The sequence below is a fragment of the Physeter macrocephalus genome, chromosome 16 (assembly GCF_002837175.3).
Source record: "Physeter macrocephalus isolate SW-GA chromosome 16, ASM283717v5, whole genome shotgun sequence".
NCBI classification, from domain to species: Eukaryota; Metazoa; Chordata; class Mammalia; order Artiodactyla; family Physeteridae; genus Physeter; species Physeter macrocephalus.
The window spans coordinates 96,668,516-96,685,584 of record NC_041229.1 but is presented as its reverse complement, the minus strand read 5'-3'; the positions used below and the strand labels follow the sequence as shown (position 1 = coordinate 96,685,584).

Here is a 17,069-nt window from a genome sequence, read left to right as displayed (position 1 = left end):
CGCGCAGGCTCAGCGGGCATGGCTCACGGGCCCAGCCGCTCCGCGGCACGTGGGATCTTCCCAGACCGGGGCGCGAACCCGGTTCCCCTGCATCGGCAGGCGGACGCGCAACCACTGCGCCACCAGGGAAGCCCGCATTCTTTCTTAATTGTACTTTTTTTGGTGATTCTCGTTTAAAAGAAAAACGAGGTTTGAACAAACATAAAATGTTTGACTAGGTGTTAAAAATAAAATGATTGAAAGATAATTGAGGGGCTTCCCTGGTGGCGCAGTGGTTGAGAATCTGCCTGCCAATTCAGGGGACACGGGTTCGAGCCCTGGTCTGGGAAGATCCCACATGCCGCGGAGCAACTAGGCCGGTGAGCCACAACTACTGAGCCTGCGCGTCTGGAGCTTGTGCTCCGCTACAAGAGAGGCCACGACAGTGAGAGGCCCGCGCACCGCAATGAAGAGTGGACCCCGCTCGCCGCAACTAGAGAAAGCCCACGCACAGAAATGAAGACCCAATACAGCCAAAAATAAATTTTAAAAAAAAATTGGAAAAAAAAGAAAGATAATTGACATTGAAAATTCACATTTAATAAGCTGCTGCTCTTAGCTGAAAATTCGCACTAGAGAAATTGTCTTTTTCATGGGTTATCATCTCATCTCTGATTTTCACATTGCCCTCAACAATTTCCTAAGCACCCTCCACCATTAATTCATTTGATCTTCAACATTTTTCTGAAGCAAGCAGGACAGTATAGCTTAGTACTTCAAAGAAAGATAGAGAACTTAAATGCAAGAAAACTGGGTTCTGATTTTGGCTTCGTTCGTCTTTTATTATAGAGAACTATATTACAACTACCATTCCCAGCATGCAGTGCTCTTTTTTAGTCTGGCTCTGTGTTGGTACTATTTTGTCCGAGCATCTGGGTATGTTACATATTGAAGCACTGTAGTTCTCCAGGGACCCATCTCTCTTGAGTAAACAGCTACACTTTTTCTTGTTTGATGCAAATTAAAGACAGTCCCCAGGTTCTTAGAAGGGTTCCTAGATTTAGATGAAGTTTGACTGTAGCAGTCTTAGCAGTCCTTTATAGTCATGCATAAGGAGTTGGGGGAAGGTGGGGTTGAGTTTACCTATTAGAGCGTGAATGAGCTAAATAAGAAAAAAGTAAACTGCATTTCAATCAGGCTGTCAAATAAAGGGTCTAATCCCCAATGGAAATGGTATATAAATCCCATTGATATGAATAAAAGGTCTAATCTCCTGTGGAGATGGGATGTAAAACCTATTGATGTACATATCAGCGTGTGTATGTGTGTGTGTGTGTATTTAGAAGGAAGAGTAAACCCCAAAGAATATTTTTTTAATTAAAGAAGCCAAAGTCTAATCAGTATCATGACTTACGCATTCTCCACCATCTGTTAAGCATCCATGTAGAGAATTTTGAACTTTACTGAAAAAAAAACCCTGATAATTCCAAGTGCTGCTGTTCCTTAATTCATCTAAATTGTACTGTTCAAATTCCATGACACCTTGTGAAGAACTATAAAATATCTATGTTCCCAACTCTCTATGACCAAACAAATCCTCTTTAGTAGACAACATACACAGTTCACTGTATAAGAAGAGGTTGTAGATACTGCTCTGTCAAACAGGTAGTGTTTTTCAAGAATATATTCCTTTTAAAAAAGGCTTATAAGGTTAGAAGCTATTTGTCTAATTCTGACCCTGAAACTGAATATCGGAGAGTTTGGGGGAAAACCTTCTAGTGCCTTACAAAATGAATGAAACAATTATTTTTATCTAAGTATGCATGTATATGTGTGTGTGTGTGTGTGTGTATACACACACACACACACACACACTTTTTTTTTTTTTTTTTTGGCTGTGCCACGCAGCTTGCGAGATCTTAGTTCCCTGACCCAGGGATTGAACCCGGGCCCTGGCAATAAAAGCCCTGAGTCTTCGCCACTGGACTGCCAGGAAATTCCCCTAAGTATGTTTTTATAGATGCTGCCACCAATATTTTTCCTCCTACTCCCCTGTCAGAATTCTATCCTGTGTGTCTCCCCTAAACATTCCCTCTAATAACTTCAGTACATATCCTCTCATTGAATTTCAGTAATATATTACATCAAGAAGGAGCTTATTTTGAGTTTATTGCTTCTTGTTCCTGTGTCTTTGTTCATAAAATGGTGGAATCTTCACTTAATTTTCTATTTCCTTTAAACAGCACATACCTTTTACTCTGGATTGTAATTTTGTCATTAATGTTATGCCAGTAACATACCCTACTCTTTAGAGGATAATTATGAGGCAGCATTCTGAAGACTCATGTAATCTCTTTCCTGCATCTTCAGTGTTGTTGAATATTGGTGTTACTTATAAATACAGTTGGTTGACTTTCAGTTGGACAGTAGAAAGGTATTTTTCTCCTCTCTTCTCTTTGGGTAAATTCTGATTTTATTAACAAATGTAAATTTCTCCATGTTAGTTTTTATGCACACAAAAAATGTAGTATCCCCGGTTTCATTTGGGCAGTTGGTGAGTCTGAAGACCTGGAAAGATTTTTCATTGCATTTTAGGTATGAAGATGGGTAGGGTTTGTTCTTGACTTTCTGGATTTGTGACAAGTTACAAGTCTACCAGTTTCTGGTATGAGGGGGAGGGTTATATTTTCTGATTGTGTGGTTGATCATAGAGGAAACAAGGATGAATTTTTAAGGCAGTACTGTGTAGGAAGATGTCTGGGTGGATGTGGCCCTCTCATAATGGATTCAAGAACAGATAATGCTGAGTGGAACACAAGCAAGCTGAGTGACTGTGTGGAAAAACGGAGCCTTGAAGCACCAGCGTCCAGTTGTGGAGGACAGGGCTTGTGCCTGCATTTGCTTTTGAGAGAAGCTTTCTAAAATTTGTGTGAGGATTGGATGGAAATAAATTGGTGGCTCGATTGGAGGGGTAGGGGCTGTTCTTCCACCACTCCATCTCCCTTCTGTATTGACCAAGGCCATGGCACTTGGAATGATTGACTTCCATAGCAGAAAAATGAACCCGATTTTCTGTTGAATCGGACTGATAAACTTCTGTGTTTTTCTTTGGAATCGGTCTTGCTGTCGTGTGAACACGTTGATAGTATCGCTGAATGTCACAATATTGATCACGGTGACTACCTGTCTCAGAAACTGTGACTTCAAGTGTCAGAGGCTCTGTGAACCCTTCTGCCTGAACAAGCCCTGATGAAACCTAGCGATGCGAATGTCAAGGGAATTGGAGGCTTGGAATCACATTCTGGGTTTATGGAGCAGTTCTTGACAGATGAATTGAGGGGGGCGGTACTTGCCATTCTGGATGCCTGGCACATTGGCCTGTTGTTTATAGAAAATATATTAAGGAGAGAAGGTAATAAATTGTTAACTTTTCTCTCTCTCTTCTGCCTTCATTCTTTCCAGCTTTTCCTTTTTCATTTCTTTTGTTCCCCACCCCCCCTTTTAATTTTAATTTTATTTTTTTAACAACTTTATTGGAGTGTAATTGCTTTACCCCCCCCCCTTTTTTAGCTCTCATTAACTTGTTAGTGAGTGATGAATGGCCAGTTTGTGAGACTTAGCCTTTTCTGAAAGCTTCAGGATAACGTTCCAAGATAATTAGCTATGTTTAAAGGTCTCCTTTATATGTGAACAACATTGAAAATATCCAGTTGTTTAGGCCAGTATAACCTTCATCAGTGACAGCAGAAGTCATGATTTCTTTGTTTAAGACAAAGAAATGGTAGAAGAATATAGTCTCACTTCCTGTGGAGATGAGAGGCTTCTTAAGAACTTTGCTTGATACTACAAGCTAAAATTTATGAAATTTTATAGCTGTATTCTCTCACCACCACCCAGAACTGGTACTGACCCAGATCGGGGTCCTGCTGGAGTTAATGTGGCTGTTGTATTTGCCAGAGCTGCAAGACCGAACTAGAACAAGACTGGATTGTGGAACCTAGAAAAGCCAGCTACTGCACAGGGCAACACTCCTTTATTAGTCGGTCCTTAAAAGAGTGTGCAGGGTCTCTGTACACCTAAGGAGCGCCTCCACTGCAGAGCTCACCTAACTTTAGATCATTGGTTTTCAAAATGCAGTGAATAGTTTATTTGACAGAAGGCATCAATGCTTCCACTGACCCTTGATTTTTAAAAAAAATTTCATAGACATGCACAACTGTATTCTGGGTATTCTTCTAGTCTTCTGGTGAACACAACAAGGACTGCCAGGGCAATGCATTTCTGAGCGGCTCTCCGAAATATGCCAGCGCCTTCTTTCAAAGAAAGTATTACCCACCTCATATGATCTGACCCGTGTCCAATCTGCACAGCTCTCTCTCTCTTTTTCCTCTTCTCAAGGACTAATGATCCCCTCTCCCCTCCTCGCTTTGTTTCAGGCCCTGGGGGAGGAACAGTTGTGAATGCATCCTGACTCACTGACTCCCACGTTCCTGATTCTGTTTCTGATTGGTTGTCACCTTGCTCTAGCCATATGGCTTCAGAGTACTCTAGCCTGCGTCCCTTTCTTGTTCTTTTCCCCTACTGTTCCCTTCTGTTGTACAAAACACTGGGAGTGGGTTCCAAGCTTTGTCTCTTGCTTCTAGTTTAACCCGGTTAGGCAGTAAGTAGGAGAGCACACTGCATTTCCTAAAAACGGCTATGGAGGAGAAAAACACCCTTTCCTTTTGTGCCTGGTATAGTAATTATTTAGTTTCCTGTGCTGTTTTTGTTCAGAGTTTATTTTTTGGCAGGTGTCACATTTGTGTTTGTATTATTTCCTCCTGGTTTCTCTCCTCCCCCTGATTTGAGCTGGGGGGTTTTGTTTTTGTTTTGGTAAAGGGACTAAGAATGATGCTGTACTTTAGCTAGTTTGTTAATATGTTTGATTAATGCTGATTAATATGTTGGGGAGGGGGACTGAAAGCAACTCTAAATGATTACTTAATTGTTAAATGTCTTATTGTTCTGGCAGTCACCAAGCAATAAAGTCTACATGTGATACTCAGAGAATTATCCATGCCACCACTACTGTTACTTCCCCTTCTCTTAAACTATATCTATTCAATTACTCTGAGTTTTACACTTGAGAAATAGGATTTTGAAGACTTGGAAGTTATTTTTATAAGAATTATTTTATTAATTTGCATTTTTAGTATTCTGCAGATGGTTTCTGGAAAGACTTTGGACTCCACATCTTTTCTTTTCAATATTTAACTGCTCAAAGAGGTGGTGCTAGCAGAGAACAAAGTATAGCAGAACCCCCCGCCCGCCAAATTGGCCTTTATGTGATATTTTCATTGCCTAAAAAGGCTCAGTAATAAAAATATTAAAATTTTTCTCAAGAATGTATTTTGTATTGACTTAAAGTTTTTAAAAATCCATTTTGTAAATGTTTTAATGTTCAAATATGTCAAGGAAGTAACCTGCAGGTTTGGATTCTTTAGAGAGTGTGTGTAGTGAAGTTGGTTAGAATCATAGGCAGGAATGTGAAATCTACCCGGCTCTTATGGTTTCACTTAACCCGTTATTTAAAGATCTTCATTTACTTCTTCCCTATTTAAATCTATATGAGAAGACAGTAATCTATTTTTTGTCAGAAATAACAAACCTCAGCTGGTGAACTCACTTGAAAGTATAGGCCAGGAGTGCTGCTTATACTTTCTTCCAGCCATTAGGGCAGAAGAGTCAGAACCCAGGTCTGACCCCAAATGGTTATTATATTTTCTCTGAGCCATTTGCTGGCCTTTGGTTCCATCACTTCACACATCATGTGAAGAGAATGAGGACATTTACTTAGCCACCATAATTCTAGATGCAGAATTTAGTTGTGAACAAAATAAATCCGTACCCGCATGGAGCTTACCTTTTGTTGAAATGTATTATTATAGTAATGAAGGTTTCCAACTGCACCATTTTCTTGGATTTCAACAAGGACAGAAAATTCAAAACACCTTAATTAAAAATTTTCATCCCATATAGCTAAAACACTACTCTGCCTAAGCAAATGTGTGTGTTTTCATTGATCTTGTCCCAGCAAAGCAGTGCTCATGAGTTACATGTTTCAGTTATTTACAATGTCTGTTGTGTATATTGCATAGTGCTGGGATCAAGGTTTCTTTGTTTAAAAGTCTGTTTAATGTTTGAAACTGCCATTAGATACATGATGTTTGTTTGATTAACAAAAATTACTGTAGTATAACTGGTATGTATGTTATCAGATGCAAAATAAATAAATAAATGACCAACAGTGTATGCCACTCATAGTTCTGAGTACTTTACGTGAGGCAGTTTGGTACTCGTAAGAATCCTAAGGATATTATTAATCACCTCATCTTTACAGAATAGGAAATTGAGGCACAGATAGGTTAAGTGGCTTGACCAACATCATATAGCTGGTAAGTAGCAAAACTGAAATTTGAATTGAGGCAGTATATTTCCAAAGTTGTGTCTTCACTGCTACGTTATACTGCCCTTCCAGCCCAGCACACTAAATAATAATAGTCAAGGAGTCTCAGCTCTGCTATGTGACCTCCATTAGCCTTTCTTCTCATCTGTGCCTCCATTTCCCTTTATAGATTGATATAAAACGTTACTTATGCCATGAGTTTCTCCTCAGTTGTCTAATCTGTAAATTTTAGATGTAACAAGATCTAGAATAAGCTAGTTACAGAAAAGATGTCAGAGGCATATAATTGCTGCCTATTTCTGTACAGCTGAGATAGAACAATATTCTGATAGATTTTATTCTTTTTTGTCCTCCTTTGTAGAAAAGAGTAGTTGAACAGCTTCGGAAGAACCTGATAGTAAAGCAAGAACAACCAGACAAGTTCCAAATACAGCCATTGCCACAATCTGAAAACAAACTACAAACAGCACAGCAGCAACCACTACAGCAGCTACAGCAGCAACAGCAGTACCACCACCACGCCCAGTCGGCTGCATCCTCTCCCAGCCTGACTGCTTCACAGGTACAAGTGTGGATGGAGCACCTCGGGCTTCGTGCTGTAGGCTGATTGGCTATGGGTCATGGAGAACTAGGTCCTGTTTCAGACTATGTTAACAACCTCAACCAGCACTAAACAAAGGTTATTTTGGTTACTTTTTTATACTGTACTGGGATGATAATCACTTGAAATTCATTGCCTGAAGGAAAATGACATTACCAAGGAGTAAAAAGTTAAACTGATTTCCCATCTGTCCAAAGAAGGAGAAAAGGTAATCAGTGACAACGAAAAATCACTTCTCTGTATTAGAACAGAATTAAAGTCTTCTTTTGAACTTCTGGAAGTATTTATTTGCACTTGTTCTAAAAGTCTGTGTGACTTGACCCTCGGGAATTGTTTTTCTGGAATTCTTAGCAATTTTAGGTGTGGAGCTATTCCAGGATCAATACCCATGGAACCAGGTAGAAAGAGGCATTTAGAAGGTGGTATATTTCATAGAAATGAAATATTCATTTCCAAGTCCATTTCGTCTCATATGAGAATATGTATCCGTTCTCATATACTAAAGGAAATCTGAAATGGAAGCTACAGGTCAAAAATAGTACTAAGGAGTGGGAAGCCTAATAATATGCTAATTGGTGTAGCTGTGCAAATGATTTTACTGAAAAGGGCATTTACACTACCATGTAATGTAAGGATATTGAGCCAATCAAGACACACAAAAAGGACATATTTGGGAATGTTTCTATTAAGGAAAGTATTCGGCCTTGATCTCCACATACTTCTGTGTAGTGTGGGCATACCTTTTAAAATGGGACACTTGAGCAGTGGTTCTTGATCTTTGGAGGTCCCAGACTCCTTTAAGACTCTGTTGAAAGCCATGGATTCTCTCCCTGGAAAAATACACACTCACACCTAATACACTCATTTTTGCACATGGTTTCAAAGACTTTGGGATCTTCTGAAACCTAAGCATGAACACCTCTCACCCACCAGCACCATCTTCACTGTATCTATATGAAGAGAAAAAGATTTTAGTTTACTTGGTTAGTCACCACTTATGGACATTGGGCTGGTTCATATACAATATTTTGCAAATGAAAAATACTTACAAAAATACTGAAGATTACTAAAGATAGTTAACAGTTAATAGAGGTTACCATATACTGGCATTCTCCTAAGCACTTTACATGTATAACATACACAGTCCTCACCCCATCCCTACTAAGGACAGTATTATTATTATCTCTGTTTTTTAGAAAAGAAAACTAAGGCACAGAAAGATTAAGAAATTACCTAAAATCATATATGTATTATATGGTGGAGCCAAGATTTGAACCCAGATGTTCTGGTTAAAAATTCTGCCCATTCGCTACTGTAGACTGACATACAATACCAAAAAAAGAAATGCCAACATTATATAAAATGCCAAAGAAGGAAAATGAAGAATCCCTGTTGTAAATCAGGTAGCTAGAGTGGCCTACATCATTTTTACCCTAATCTCCAAGGCTATTTGGAAATTAGGCATTCACACTGACTTTAAAACCCCCCTGACCAGCATTTATATTTCTTCTAAAAGATTGCCTATCAGTTTACTTTTTTTGGAGTTTTAACCAGAGTTGGATTGGTTGTTCTCTTCTCAAAGTACAATTTGATCAGAAAGTGTTTACATGGAAGGAGTGTGGTAGAATTCATTGTTTCCTGGTAGTAGGAATTTCCTCTCCTAACCCATGGAAACTTTCTGTTCAAGTACCAGTCCATATCACACAAATCAGAGAAAATACTTATATAATTTACAATAGCTATTTCCTTCCCTGGTAATCTGAGTTCTGTGCTGCTTTGGGATGGTAATAGTAAGGGGCCTAGGGCTATCCCCAAAACAGTGTTATGTGGCATCCCTCCATCTGGTAGCCCACCTGATATATTTAATTGATTTAGCTAAGCTTGTTTTATATTATTTTGTTTTGTTTAATGTTAAAAGCCATAAGATCTCTAGGTTATTGGGTTTTGTTTTTATAGTAAACTGTCAATCATTATTTATCATGTGCTCCTTATATGAGAGCTTCTGGTATACAAAGAGGTAGTAACGGTCCCTGCCTAGAATCTGGTAAACTATGATAATTATTTTCATTCATTATGTAAATATTTATTGAGTCTCTACTATATGCAAGCTCTCTGCTAGGCAATGTCTTGTAAATAAGACCGAATTTCTGTCTTCAAGAACTTAACAAATTTAGAGGAGAGGAAGATGTAAACAGCTAACAAAGAAGAATAAAATGAAAGCACCTGTGAAAATACCAGAGGACACTAATATTGACTAGAGGGGTCAGAGAGTGCTTCATAAAGGAGGTGGCTTCTGATCAGGGCCTTGACAGATAGATAAGTGAGGTTTCAGTGACGGAGCAGAGGGGGAAGAACATCAGGGTGTAGAGAACAATGTGAACAGAAGTATGGACTCAAAAAAGTAAATGCGTGTCTTGGAAATAGCAAGTAGGCTGATGTGGCTGGAGCATGGATTCCAGGAAATGGTGGAGAGGGATATAAAACCAGAAGGTAGGAAGAGGCTAGCTTGTGCAAGCCCTCCAATATGTGGCAGAACTTTTGGGGGTTTCGGCAGTCATAGGGAGTCATTAAAGATTCATGAGGTCAAGGACAAGTGGGAAGTTTAATATACGGCATATACTAAATTTCTAAGTCCAGAAAGGATTAACTATTAATTTAGCAATCTGCATGGGCAGGGAGGAAGTGCTAGGGTAGGAAAGTGTTTTATTCTAAGTCAGGTGATTAGCGTGTACCAAGTCATGGGGGAGTGAGAGGATCAGTTCCCTTTACTTAGCTAACTCCAGCTTACGTTTGTATGTATATTTTGAAATTTTTCCAAACTACAGAAAAAAATGAAAGAATAGTTGAACACAGGCGTACCCTTCAACTTAAATTCACAACTCTGTCATTTTAAATGAGTACAAATGTAAAGAAGCATGCAGTTAATAAAACCAAACAGAAAATAAACCCTCATAGACAGAAGGGGGAGGGGTTCTATTGATAGTTGTCCGAGTGTACAACAGTTACCTGCCATTCAAAATTAAACAAATAGGGATTTCCCTGGTGGTGCAGTGGTAAAGAATCCGCCTGCCAATGCAGAGGACACGGGTTCGAGCCCTGGTCCAGGAAGATCCCACATGCCGCGGAGCAACTAAGCCTGTGTGCCACAGCTACTGAGCCTGTGCTCTAGAGTCCTCGAGCCACAACTACTGAGTCCGCACTACTGAAGCCCGTGCGTCTAGAGCCCGTGCTCCGCAACAAGAGAAGCCACCGCAGTGAGAAGCCCGCTCGCTGCAACAAAGAGCAGCCCCCGCTCGCTGCAACTAAAGAAAGCCTGCACGCAGCAACGAAGACCCAACGCAGCCAAAAATAAATAAATAAAATAAATAAATTTTTTAAAAAATTAAACAAATAGTCTAAAATAGATGTGGAAGTTAGAGCCCATAGTAATAATCCCTCTAAGGTCTGATTTGTACATTGGAGTTTATCTTTTTAAAATCAATACCTCATGCTTTGCAGGTAAAAAAAAACAATAACTTAGCAAAAAAGTAAAAGGATTTTGCTGTTAGTGCTTCTTGCCATGTATTTTCTGCATTAACTTCTAGTTCATGCAGTTTGGGTTTTGTTCATAAAGAACTCCTTCATGAACCTGGAGAAACTGCTATCATCTTTTGAAGGTGATCATACTTGGATAGCATCAGCCAGCCAAGGACTAATCACAGCTTCCATAAAAATAATTTTTTTTTGTTTCTGGGCACCTTTCCTCACTGTCTTCTCTTCCTCCTGCCAGAACAATTCAGAGGTTTTCATTAGGTTTGGATATCAAAATTCTAGATTCTCTCTGTCATCTAAACTCAGAACTCCAGGAGTTTGATTTATGTTCCTTAGTACTTACAGTAGAATAAGCACCAGACCAGGAGTAAAGATCTAAGCAGTACCTGTGTCAATACCTGGTGTCAGTAAATGGTTTGCAAATAAATATATTCTTCAAAAGCTTTTCATCAGTGCATATAGTACTAGCTCTTGTGCCTCTGTATACAAAGAGAGTTATGTAGATGCTAGAATACATGGAGTGAAATTAGCTACAACCAAATATTTATAAAGTAGAATAAAAATGCTAACCTAACATGTGAACAGACTTGTTAGAATTCAGTGCTTTTTAGTTTGCAGGTAATGCTAAGTATATAAATCAGGTGAGTTGGAGGTTTTACTGACTTTTTAAGAAAAATTATTCAAAAGATTGTTAATGACTTACCTGAATCAAGGATGTTTTAAACAAAAGTATATTGACCCTCTTTTAAAGTAGTACCAACATGCATGACTGTTTTTAAAACCCATGTCAGTGAGTTCTGCTGATTAGAGCTTTTCTCCCATAACCTGTGTTGGCACCAGGACTGAATGCTATCCGGTGTGACTTGCTCACCACTTCAAAAGTTCTTTGTATTTAAATGCTTTAAATTGGTCGAGAGAGCTAATATCACACTGGGTTAAAAACACATTAAAAATAGCAGGTAATATAAAGTCAGTCCTGCTGCTACACTACTGTAACACTTCTGATGATAAATAGCACTTAGCTTTTATTTGGTTTTCATCACTGATAGGCAGGATGACCTGCTACTTCCCAAAATAAATAATTATCAGTGTTCCCCTTTTACTCCCATTTCACACTTGAGAGGACAATGGCAAGGAGAATGAGCCATTCTGTATGGTTGACTTAGAGAAGAGGAACATATTTGGGTGATTTTAATTGCAGGCATCAATAAGGATTGCTCATTAGGCTGTGATGGGATGGACAAGGCCAGATTATTACATTGTTTTGGTTAAAAGAAAAAAAAGCTGTTAAAATATTAGGTAATACATGCATGTATGTGGTTAGGGCAGAAAAATTACTTAGAACCAAACAATATACGAGGACTTGCATAGACACTGAAATAGAAATTCACAAAGGAATTTGTTCAGATCTGTTTCAGGGAGAGTGGGGTCCTTTTCCCTGGTCGAGGGCAGTGCTGTCCAATAGAACTTTCTGTAGTGTTGGAAAGCTCCACTGTCCAGTTTGGTAGCCACGAGCCATGTGTGGCTGTAAACATGTGAAATGTGGCTAGTGTGACTGAGGAACTGATGTTTTAATTTTTATTTTGTTTTCATTAAATTTGAATACCTGCATGAGGCTATTAGCTACCAAACTGAACAGTGCAAGTGTAGAGTAAGAAGAAAAAGGTGAAATAATATCAAAATCAGAACCAACAAGTTAGACCAGGTATATTTTCACGTTTCTGAAACATCTCTCTCTTGAGCGACTAGGAGTATTCGATAGGTGTGTATGCCGTGAAATGAGGTTGTTTATATTTTCTTGTTTTGTAGCTGGCTCCTTTAATTACTCTAATAGAAAGTCTAGAAAAATACAGCTTCAAAGCTGCAGTAGCACTTGTGGAGCATCAGTGAAGTCCTCTCACCTCAGTTCAGACTCTGATCTGTAAGACTTTCTGAAACTCAGTTGTTTGTTTCCACCTTGTCGCCTTTCTCTGGATCTTTCCTCACTTCTGCAGTAGTCCTCCAGAGCAAAGATTGTAGGTTGTGATTCATATCCCTTTGGTATCAAGAGCTGGTATTTACTATACTAGTTGGTTAATAGGTTTCATTATCTAGAGTTTGGGATTTACTGCCTTTGAGGCAACAATTGTACTAATTCTTATGTGAGTTGCCCTTCCTCTTCTCCAGGGTGACACTCAAAAGAATTAAAAGACACTGTCGTTTTATCCCAGCCTTTGTGTCACAGGAGGCAGATAGCCAGAATTATATGATAGCTTTCTTCATATTGATGAGGTTGTAGCAATTAATGATAGAGATGGTGTGTACCTCATTGATTTGCAACTTCTACAAAATTTAAATTAATTGAGAGCAAGCAAAGAATTAGAAAATCAGAAGAAATAGGTATACTCATATTCTGTATCTGTAAACCCACCCCCTTCCTTGTTGAGAACCCTGTGCCCATTTTAGTCTGCAGTTATTACTATGAACTTAAAGCTAAATTTGAGAACTCTGGCAAACTAGAGATTGCCTTTTCGTGTAGTAAGAACTGTGCTTTATGTACACAAAAGAAATGTTATACCAAGAAACTTGACTGATTATGAGAATTATTGCTTTGTTTTCTTCTGGAGGCTAGCATTTTGTTTAGTGGGATGACACTTCAGCGTCCTAATGTCTGTTTTCCATGTCTCCTAGAAGACTGTAACTACAGCTTCTATGATCACCACAAAGACACTACCTCTCGTCTTGAAAGCAGCAACTGCGACCATGCCTGCCTCTGTTGTGGGCCAGAGACCTACCATTGCTATGGTGACCGCCATCAACAGTCAGAAGGCTGTGCTCAGCACTGATGTGCAGAACACACCAGTCAACCTCCAGACGTCTAGTAAGGTCACTGGGCCTGGGGCAGAGGCTGTCCAAATTGTGGCAAAAAACACAGTCACTCTGGTAAGCCAGCAGCTGCTACCCGTGTGTGCCCACATGTGAGGGTTCAGGATATGCATTTGTAGAGTATATCCATTTTATGCTCCTGCTGGATTTTTCAGTCTCCATCACTCTTCTGCCATACCAGATTCCCCTTCGGGTCTGACAAGGGAATATGGCATTCCTGCTATCTATTTAAATAACTATAGAGGTGTTCTTACACTAAGGATCAAAACTCTTTGAGGTATTATCTGAGGCCAAAGTATGACTTGACTTAAGGGGGGAAAATGTCCTTCACAGAGGCATTTACACTGTTTCATGTATCTCTCCCTCTGTCCTAACCACACTCCTTCCTGTGAAACTAGAGTGCTTAAACTCTCTGGTGCTATGTTACCAATTTGGGGAAAATGCCGTGAATTTTTTTAGTTCACTCTTCCTTGAAATTGCACTCAGGAAGTACTAGAGTTAGTTGGGAACTTTAAAATTTTTCAAGAAACTCACAAATAACAGTGTCCATGTTCAAGGTCCATCAGAAAAAAGATCCCTAGAAGGAAGAAGTACTTGAATAAAAATTGTTCTTGAGATTTCTAGGGTAAAACTGTCTAAAAAGTGTTTTCAGAATATACCCAAACTGTAGTTTAAATGTTCGTTCTTAAAATGGAAGCTAAGAGCTCTTGGTGGCTTTCGAATAATGACCAGTGGTGAGTGAAACTAGCGGGCATTAAAGTGAAGCTTTACTACTTACCCAGGAATCTTTAGGGAAGTAACCAAATCACTCAGCCGGACGCTGAGAGTTAGAACATTCTCTATAGGAATAAAGCCATTCACTGTTATGTAAAGCTCTTATATTAGGAAAAAGCCCATTTGTCCAGGCAGCAAGTTTGGTTTTACTTTGGATCCAGTGTTGACTTTTAAAATACATAAGTGCAAGAGTTCTTGAATGTCAAAGGAAATTGTGTGATTGCTGAGCTTGCTGTGTTCTACATTAGATGTGTAAGGAAACAGAAATGTGGTTGGTTTACTTTATGGGGTAAAGCATGCAAGTAGGAGAGTAAAAAAGTTTCTTAAGGCAGTGTTAATTCAGATGATTAATTCTACAATGAAAGCGTATAGAAAATATTGTCTGATTGAGAGAATAGTGATGCTGAAAATACTTTAAGAATACCATCTTTGATATTGAATAATTATTTTCCTCTCTGATTTATTTTTCTCATTTTCTAGCAGGTTCAGGCAACACCTCCTCAGCCCATCAAAGTACCACAGTTTATCCCCCCGCCTAGACTCACTCCACGTCCAAACTTTCTTCCACAGGTGAGTAAATCAGTTGACAAGCCCAGTGATGGGTTAGGTGGGACAAAAATCCTTGTGGGCCTTTTCTAAGCAGCCTGTAATGCACTTGTCAATTCAGCTGTATTCAGATCCCACTTAGCTAAGGATTCTAGCTGCTGATCTCTATACCATGAAGAAGCTTTTTTTTTTTTTTTGGCTGCACTGCACAGCATGTGGGTCTTAGTTCCCTGACTAGGGATTGAACCGTTGCCCGCTGCAGTGGAAGCTCCGAGTCTTAACCACTGGACCACCAGGGAAGTCCCACAGAAGAAGCTTTTTTTTTTTTTTTTTTTTAATTGGAGTATAGTTGCTTTACAGTATTGTGTTAGTTTCTGCTGTACAGCAAAGTGAATCAGCTATATACAACTATATACATATATCCCCTCCTTTTTGAATTTCCTTCCCATTTAGGTCACCGCAGAGCATTGAGTAGAGTTCCCTATGCTATACAGTAGGTTCTCATTAGTTACCTGTTTTATATATAGTAGTGTGTATATGTCCATTTCAGTCTCCCAGTTCATCCCACCCCCTACCCTTTCCCCCCTTGGTTCTCTACATCTGTGTGAGAAGAAGCTTGTTTTATCATCAGCGTTTCTTAACAGTGATGAAAGGCTGTAGCAGAGGGATGTAAGGAAAGGGAAATTTTCCTAAATTTAAAATAATTAAGATAGCGCCATTTTAAACCTTATAACGTTGACTTACTGGAAGAATTTAGCCAGAACTGCCTGCCAGTGGGGAAGGAACGCAGTTACCACTTCTTCCCCACAACCTCCCACCCCACCCGCTGTATGCCAGGAAGAGTAGGGAAGGAGACAATAGTGACACTAACTGGTAGGAAGCGTTTGGTTCTACTCTGGAAAGTGATGACGTAGAGCATCATTCTTAAACACAAAGTCTAGATGATAAAGATTCAGACTAGGAAGCTACACAGGGAACTTTCTGCCTAGGCCCAAGCAGCTCTGCCCATATTCTCATGAGAGTATTCTTCCAGCAGTTGGCTGAACTCACCATTCTTATGGCAGCATGTCATGATTGTCCCAGTCTGGACCTTGAGAGGAGTTGACTTGCCTGGTAGAAAGATTGGGTGTTCCTGTCTGAAGCCTCAGCTTTCAGGCAAAGAGAGAAGGGAAAGGATGTGTGTGGTCAGTGGCCATAAGTGATTTCTGAATTGCCTCTGGGGAGGGGATGGGCAATGCTAACATAAGATTATTTCAATCATCTATCAGATAAATTCTTAATGAATACCTTAGGTATCCAAAGAGCACTAAGACCTATGGATATGAAGTTTTCAAGATATTCTCAGCCTCATAGAGCTTCAGACACATGTACAGGCAATTAGTGTGTCCATTATGGGAAATGTAGGGTAGTCTGAGAATACATGGGAAGGACAGGCAACTCATTCTTAAAATATTACAGAAAGTTTCCTTGAAGAGTTGACATTCCATCTTAGACCTAAAATCCTAGTGAAGTTATCTTGAGAAAGTTTTGGGGGAAGAAGAAAAATGTCCCAGGCAGAGAGAAGAGCCTGTATGCAAGTCCGCAATGCAGAGAGACATGTAGGCTAAGGAACCAAAGGAAATTTGGTGTGGCTGAGCACAGTGGGCCTTGTGGCTGACTCAGGCTAGAGTAAGGTGAGGCTGGAGAAGCCCATAGGCCAAAGCCTTTGGAACCTTGTAGGCTATATAGGAATTAGGGCCTTACCTGGGAACAGTGGGGATCCATTAAATTACTTTCAAACAGGTACTTGACGTGATCAGATTTTTGTTTTAGAAAATTTCCTCTTACCACTGTGTGGAGAGTAGATTGGAGATTGTCAAGAATGTGGCAGGAAAAACAGGACATTGTCAGCAATAACAATAGCTAATATTTAGAGAATCTTGCTATGTGCCACTTACTGCACTAGGCACTGTACATGGGTTATCTATTTTAATCCTCACAACAACTCTGTGAAAGTAGGTATTCAGGTAAGAATCTAAGAATAAGAATCTAAGGCTTACTCTATGTTTTTCAAACAGTGGGGCATGACCCATTAGTAGGCTGTGAAATCAATTTAGTGGATTGTAACCAGAGTTTTTAAGTAAAAAACAAAACAACAGGAAATGTTAGAGTATGTAGCACATAAGTATTGTTTCATGAAGTTTTTATGTTATAGAGGTATAGGTAAATATCTATGTACGCGTATTGGTTACAGCGTGAAACATATTTCCTGTTGTGTATCCGCAGCACACACTATAGGGTTGTCTTTGTGTGTGTGTGTGTGTGTGTGTGTGTGTGTGTGTGTGTGTG

The 17,069-nt window shown here is 39.5% G+C and overlaps 1 protein-coding gene across 1 annotated transcript in view; it reads left to right on the top strand.

Annotated features, from left to right (window-relative positions):
• Positions 1-17,069, top strand: part of PHF21A (PHD finger protein 21A) — a 208,541-nt gene that overhangs the window by 137,861 nt on the left and 53,611 nt on the right. The window contains exons 6-8 of the mRNA XM_055091391.1: positions 6,786-6,986; positions 13,227-13,478; positions 14,676-14,765. Coding sequence (XP_054947366.1) covers positions 6,786-6,986; positions 13,227-13,478; positions 14,676-14,765 — 543 coding nt within the window. The remainder of the gene's footprint in view (positions 1-6,785; positions 6,987-13,226; positions 13,479-14,675; positions 14,766-17,069) is intronic.